This window comes from Myotis davidii, unplaced genomic scaffold, assembly GCF_000327345.1.
Source record: "Myotis davidii unplaced genomic scaffold, ASM32734v1 scaffold803, whole genome shotgun sequence".
NCBI lineage: Eukaryota > Metazoa > Chordata > Mammalia > Chiroptera > Vespertilionidae > Myotis > Myotis davidii.
Genome location: NW_006295567.1, coordinates 1025241 through 1032921, shown reverse-complemented (window position 1 = coordinate 1032921; position 7681 = coordinate 1025241). Strand labels below are relative to the sequence as shown.

Genomic DNA, 7681 nt, shown 5'->3' with positions numbered 1-7681 from the left:
GGTCAGCAGATGAGAGTGATGGAAGAAGGAGTAGAGAAGAGGTGTTGAAATTTTGAGAGAACTTGAGAAAAGGGAAGAATAGCATCCTAGAGAATAGAGGACTTGATTCGATAATAAAGACCATTATAAACTTATGAACAAAAATAGATACAGAGGCAGAGCTGCCTCAAACAAACTGTCAAACTACAGTGGGGAGGGTTGGGGGGCAGGAGGGGGGAGCAAGAGATCAACTGAAGGACTTGTATGCATGCATATAAGCATAACCAATGGACATAAGACACTGGGGGGCAGGGGAGGTCAGGGAATTGTCAAGGGCAGGGGGAAAAAAGGAGACATATGTAATACTCTTTGTAATACTTTAAGCAATAAAACAATTTAAAAAAAAAGAAACAGAGGTGGCATTTTTAGTCCCCCATACTGACATACTTCCTTAAGGTCTTGACTCAGCAGTCACACCAATGAAGCCTTCCCTGCCCGCCCTATTAAAACTTCAAGCCTAATCTCTCCATTTCCTGCCCTTTTTCCTTAGCTCTTACCATCAATAGGCCATGTGCTTAACATACTTTCCTTGTTTATTGTCAGTCTCTCCCTCTTTTCACGTAAAGCCTGTTTTACTCACTATTTATTGTCCTTCCAGTATCTGGAACAGTCCCAGATACAATAGAAACTCAGATATTTGTTGTTGAGAAAGCTGACAAGGTATAGAGAAACAAGTACTTTCATAGCCTGCTACCGAGTAAATGGTCCAACCATTCTGGAAGTAGTTGTGAAGTATGTAAAAGTCTCAAAATTGTGCTTGCCCTTTGACCCGACATTTCTCCCTCTAGGTATTTATCACATACGGAAGTAATTAAGGGTGTGCTAGAAGATTCAGCCACAGTGGAACGCTTTTAAAACTCTTGAACTCTGACATGTTGGAAGGAATGTAGGTTGTTTTTGAAATGTGGCAAGAACTATTTTGCAGAATTGGTCAAAAGAGACCTTCCTTTCTCTCCTGTTACCTTAGCTTTTAAAAATACTGTTTTGTTACTGACTTTTTAAACCTACTTCCTCCTAAAGCAAAACTAAAAGTGACCTATCCAATTTTTCCACAGGTCCCTTAATATGGACTTTGAAAATCAAGATAAAGAGAAAGACAGTAACAGTTCTTCAGGGTCTTTCGGTGGCAACAGCAGCAATAATAGTAAGTCGCCTTATGTAGTTAACTTTCATGCCTGTCGTCGCTTCTTGATTATTTCTGTAACCCAGTTTATCCACTGGGTTCAAGATGTACGTTTGCTGTAACAAAATCTAGTCTGTATGGTATAATTTGTTAAGTTATTATGTTTTGAATCTGAGCTACTGATTCCTGCGTGCTGCTTCTAACTCATACCTAAAAGATGGCTGCTGGGGTTCTTTATCTTCCCAAGATAAGCAAGATAGAGACTATCTGCCCATTTATGACTTCATTTCAGGATTTTGTTGAGGCTGATAACTTTGTTAGTAAATCATAAATTCATTCTGTGACTCTTAAAGATAGCTACTTGAAGTGCTTGTAAAAACTAAGTACTGTATCTCTTCTGAATTTAAAATTCTATAAGAATACTTGTTTAAAAAAATACACAGAAGTGTGGTATATGGCAAATGCTCAGCAGCATTATTCATAACAGCCAAAAAGTAGAAACAACTCAAAGATCCATAAGATAGTGAATGGATTAACAAAATATGCCTATTTATCTATAATGTACATGAAATGCTGTTCAGCATTGAAAAGAATGAAGTACAAGCTGTACTATGGATGGAACTCAAAACACTGTGTTAAGTAAAAGAAGCCAGACAGAAAAGAATATATATTGTCTGAGTCATTTATATGAAATTTCCAAAAAGGCAAATATATAAGGTAGATAAATAAATACAGAAGGTAGATTAGTGGTTGCCTGGGCCTAGGTGTGGGAATAATTAACTAACCTGGCATGAGGAAATCTTCTTGAGTTGATGAAAGTGTTCTAAAATTATTTTATGGGGATGGTTTCACACTTTGGTAAATTTACCACAAAAAATGAATTATGCACTTAAATGAGTGAATTTTATAAATTGTACCTCAATATAGTGATAGAAAATTGGTAATCCTATCTAATAAAAATATAATATGCAAATTGACCATCACTCCAACAAACAAGAAGGCCAGCAGGGGAGGGCAGTTGTGGGCGATCAGGCCAGCAGGGGAGGGCAGTTGGGAGGAACCGGGCCGGCAAGGGGAGTAGTTAGGCGTTGATCAGGCGGGCAGGGAGTGGTTAGGGGGTGAGGGTGATCAGGCTGGCAGGCAGAAGCGGTTAGGGGCAGGCAGGCAGACGAGCAGTTGGGAGCCAGCAGTGCTTCCTCGAGGGGTCCCAGATTGGAGAGGGTGCAGGCTGGGCTGAGGGACACCCCCCTCCCCCCATGCAATAATTTCGTGTACTGGGCCTCTAGTGTTTATTATAAAAAGAAAATGAATTAGCAATAGGAGATTTGGTTTGATAATATTAAGAGATTGGTATTGGATATCTACTTTGCATTCGGCATTCTCTGAAGTATATTGAAAGATGCAAAAGTGTAAGAGCTGGTTCCCAAGCTGTCCCAGGGGCAGTGTGGGCAAAATCATTTCCAAAGGGTGATAAATGCTAAGACAGACATAGCAAACACCGCTTCCCATCTGATACCTACAGTAGATACTTCTGACCCTTAACATAGCCTCAGAATCCTTCTGAACAAGCACTTACCAGCAGCAGATCAGAGGAAATACTAGAGGTGAAGTCATTTTGACATATATATACAAAGAGAGTAAAGAGAGCCCAGCTGGTATTGCTCAGTGGTGTGAGTGTAGACCCATGAACCAAGAGGTCCTGGTTCTGCCGAAACCGGTTTGGCTCAGTGGATAGAGCGTCGGCTTGCGGACTGAAAGGTCCCAGGTTCGATTCCGGTCAAGGGCATGTACCTGGGTTGCAGGCACATCCCCAGTAGGAGATGTGCAGGAGGCAGCTGATCGATGTTTCTCTCTCATCGATGTTTCTAACTTTCTATCTCTCTCCCTTCCTCTCTGTAAAAAATTAATAAAATATTTTAAAAAAAAAGACAAAAAAAAAAGAGGTCCTGGTTCTATTCCCATGGGTTGTGGGCTCAGTCCCTGGTGTGGGGCATGCTGGGGGCAGCTAATCGATGATTCTCTCTCATCATTGAGGTTTCTGTCTCTCCTCCTTCCTCTCTGAAATCAATAAGAATATATTTTTTAAAGAAAGCGTAAAGAGAAAGGCAAGTCAGGGTGAGCAACAGTGAATCAGATTAGTGAGGGACTCTTTCCTAGAAAAGGTGAGTTTGACTTGAAACAGTGAACTTGGATTGGTGGAGAAGTCGTTCCAAGTGGGAAGGACATAACAGCAGGCACAGAGAGCAAGTATGACCTACAGGTTAACATCACCATTGAGTAAGGAGGAAATACTAGGGATTGAATATAAAGTTAGATAGAAATATCATAGAGGATCTTAGAGGTTAAATTGGAGATCACTTAATAGCTACTTCAGTTTCTCTAGTTATTGTAATATCCCACCAATGAAATTATACTTGCCCATTTTTCACCCAGTTAAATGTGTTGTCCCCAGTAGTATAAAGTGTGCATGATAAATGCAGTGAGTAGAATCATTTAAGTATGAGTCTTTTCTTAAACTTACAACATAGATCCTTGTAGGAGGTAGAATGCCATACCAGTAAATTACCAGGAGCCAGGTAAAACCCAGCGTCAGGATCTGATTTTCAGGTTAAATTATTAGCAGCTTGCTATCTATCAACATTGTAAGCCAAATCACTTTATACTAGTACTCTTTTTAAAAATATATATATTTTATTGATTTTTTACAGAGAGGAAGGGAGAGGAATAGAGAGTTAGAAACATCGATGAGAGAGAAACATCGATCAGCTGCCTCTGCACACTCCTCACTGGGGATGTGCCCGCAACCAAGGTACATGCCCTTGACTGGAATCGAACCTGGGACCCGTGAGTCCGCAGGCCGACGCTCTATCCACTGAGCCAAACCGGTTAGGGCTACACTGGTACTCTTGAAACTCTTTTTAAAATCCTGTATTATATAGCATATATGCAAATGATGTACTTACACCAGATTATAAATCTGTTCTACATTGCATCACAGAAATCTAAGAGAAATAAAATTAAGTACAATTTTATCCTCAAATAGATAAGTGGTTAAGTTAGTCCATACAGTTGAAAGAAGATATCTGCAACATCATTTTTTAATTTCTCATTAATCAGCATGTAAAAAACAGGAAATGGTTGTTTAAATGGTCATTTTCTTAAGTCTACCTCCTATGTTATGCTGAATTATCCTCAACAAATGTGTTTCTTCAGTGCCTAATCTGGGCCACGGATACCAAAAAGATAAGCACAGATTAAGCTAGAATGCAGTCCACACTCCACATAAAGAAATGACCATTGTAGAGAAGGCCAGTACTTGATTATGGAGCATGACACCATTCCAGACTGAAGGGATGGCATGCATTTATCAAAAATCAAAGAAATGATAGCCTGAAAGATGAACAGAGAAATAGAAGAGATTGGGTAGGTGCTAAACAGATTGAAGTCACAAATGAGCAGCAGTGTAGAATTGGGGGAAGCTTATAAGAAAAGGATCTAGTGTTGAAATTTTGGCAAGAGCCCTGGCCAGTGCCCCTCAGTTGGTGGGACATTGTCCCATGCGATGAAAGATTGCTAGTTTGATTCCCAGTCAAGGCACATGCCCTGGTTTAGGGCTCCATCTCCAGTAGGGGGCGCGCAGGAGGCAGTCAAGATCGATGTTTCACTCTCACGTGGGTGTTTCCCTCTCCCTTCCTCTCTCTCTAAAAGTCAATTTAAAAATCTTTAGAAAAACAAAGATTTTGGCAAGAATGTTATGAACCGTTTGAAGGAGAAAGTGACTGGTAGAAAGAGGTTTCTTAAAGGTTGTGTTGCCTCCTCCCAAAATAAATAAGAATCAAGACATCAGAGTGAGTGAACGGACAGCTAGGCATAACAGCATGGGTATTTCTCACAATGTTGAGTGGAAGAAGCCAGACACAAAAAAATACGTATTATGTAATTCCATGTATGTAATAAGTTTTAAAAGGCAAAATAAATATATAGTAGTATTTTAAGGTGCATGCTTGGGTAGAAAACATAAAGCAAAGAAGAAAGACTCATGAAAGGCAGCTAACCCTTTGGAGGCAAGAGAGAGAGATTAGTGACGAGGAGGGCACGAGAAAGACTTCTGAGGTTGGCCTGGAAGAAATTAGCTCTGTGATGATTCACTGTGCTCCTCACATTCGTTTCATATTCTTCTCTGTGCGTGTGCTGTGTTTCACAATAAAAAGAGTTAGAGAGGAGAGGGAGGGGTCCCGCAGGGTCCTCTCTGATTTTCCCTCCTCTTGCTCTTTCTCATCACTACGCCTGCCCCAAGAAGTCTGTATAAAGATTTTCACCCCTGGCACATCAGTCCTTCATTTAATTAGTATTAAGTGGGGTTTTTTTAAGTGCCCCTCCCTTCCCATTATCTAATAAATTAAAGTCCTTTCCTAGGTTTTTCATGTAATTTATTTTAACTACGAGGATTGATGGAAACATACAGTTGGAATTCTCTTCATTAAGAAGGACATACATCTTTATCTCCCCATCTACACTCTAAACTTTGTAAGATCTGGAAATGACTTTTTAAAATTCCTCATGTTGCCTACTAGATAATAGATGTTCAGTAAATACTTGGTTAAAAGCATGCTTCTCTCATGGAGGTGCAAAATCAATAACTTTCTTAACAATTATCAGCAGTACACTGGTGTGTTGCTTGATGTCTGCTAATTATATGACCAGCCATGTAATTAGCCTGTAGCCATGTTCACTGAGTGCTAACATGTCTCTGTACACAATTTGTAATTCTAACACCAGGCATTTTTCTTTTGTTGATGTTGGCTTTAAATATAATACAGCTGCACTTAAGTCCTCCCAATTATGGCTGCTCTGTTTGCTTTGCTGTTTTGTTTTGATGTCCCTGGATTTGGGCTAAAATTGTTAATTACTAGCTCCTTTCCCTTCGGGACCATTTTCTACAGCCCTTTAAAAGCGCTGCATTGAAGTTGTGCACACTATTAGGCAGCGTGTGCTTGGCAACTACAGGGCTTAACTTGTCGTGTGACACTGCTGTTCGGTAAGCCCTCTGGGGCACCCTTCCTCAACACTAACGGTGGGAGCAGTGTCTAACGCCCCAGTTAAAAATCTCTGCTTTCAAAAAAGAAAAAACTGCAGCCTAATTCGAGAAAGGTTCTTTGTATTCAGTTTTGCGTTTTAATTGCAGAATGAATTTCTAAAATTTAGATTTATTATAAACAAATACCTCTCATGCCTGACTTATTAAACAGTGTTTGTTCTAGCCAGCCATTCAATTTTTCTGTTCATATTTTAAACGAATATAATTAAGCTGTAGACTATATGATGCTTCATTTTACAGAAAGGGGGGTGTATTTTAAGATTTATAGATTTTTTAAAAGACTTGTTTTTACCTTATAATAAAAATTATTCATTTGAGAAACCGCTATTTTCTGTTGTGAAAGGCACCTGAAATTTGTAGTTTCCTCTAGTTCTTTGAACTATTGTAGAACACTAAAAAAAACCCACAAAACTAAGTGAAATATAGTTAGAGATTTCATAGAGTTTTGTCTTATAAATGTCCATAAGCTCCCCCCTCCTCCAACCCCACCAAATGATCCATGGGCTATAGTGAGATACAGCATCCACCTCTTCTCGAGATCATTTCTGCTTGTCTTTTTTTTTTTTTTAATTGGTTTCAGAGAGGAAGGGAAATAGTGATAGAAACATCAACGATGAGAAAGAATCATTGATGGGCTGCCTCCTGTATGCCACTTACTGGGGATTAAGCCCACAACCTGGACATGTGCCCTGACTGGAAATTGAACCCAGAACCCTTCAGTCCACAGGTCGACGCTCTACCCACTGAGCCAAACTGGCTGGGGATAATTATTTATTTATTTTATTGATTTCAGAGAGGAAGGAAGAGGGAGAGAGAGAGAGAGAAACATCAGTGATGAGAGAGAATCATTGATTGGCTGCCTCTTGCACACCCCCTACTGGGGATGGAGCCCAAAACCTTGGCATGTGCCCTTGACTGGAATCGAACCCAGGACCTTCAGTCTGGCTCAATCCACTAAGTCAAACCGGCTAGGGCTTCTGTTTGTCTTGACATATAGATCACTCTTCCTAAGTTGAATTACTCTATTCCTAAGTGAATTATTTGACTCATCTACCCAGCTAATAAGCAGTTTTGTTTTGTAGAAATATTTAATATTTTATTTCACCAAAATTCCTAAATAATGTTCTTAGGGACAGGTAAGTTTACCGAAGAACAATTTTTTAAAAAATATATTTTATTTTTTTCAGAGAGGAAGGGTGAGAGATGAGAGTTAGAAACATCTATGAGAGAGAAACATCGATCAGCTGCCTCCTACACATCTCCTGCTGCAGATGTGCCCGCAACCAAGGTACATACCCTTGACCGAAATTGAACCTGGCACCTTTCAGTCCGCAGGCCAACGCTCTATCCACTGAGCCAAACCGGTTTCTGCCCAAAGAACAATTTTTAAATGTTGGTTGCTAATTGCAACCCTTTGTGTC

General features: G+C 39.9%; 1 protein-coding gene across 1 annotated transcript in view; it reads left to right on the top strand.

The window, feature by feature from the left end:
• Nucleotides 1-7681, top strand: part of SPPL3 (signal peptide peptidase like 3) — a 60772-nt gene that overhangs the window by 32261 nt on the left and 20830 nt on the right. Inside the window, exon 5 of the mRNA XM_015568156.1 lies at nucleotides 1095-1273. Within this exon, the coding sequence (XP_015423642.1) occupies nucleotides 1095-1273 (179 nt within the window). The remainder of the gene's footprint in view (nucleotides 1-1094; nucleotides 1274-7681) is intronic.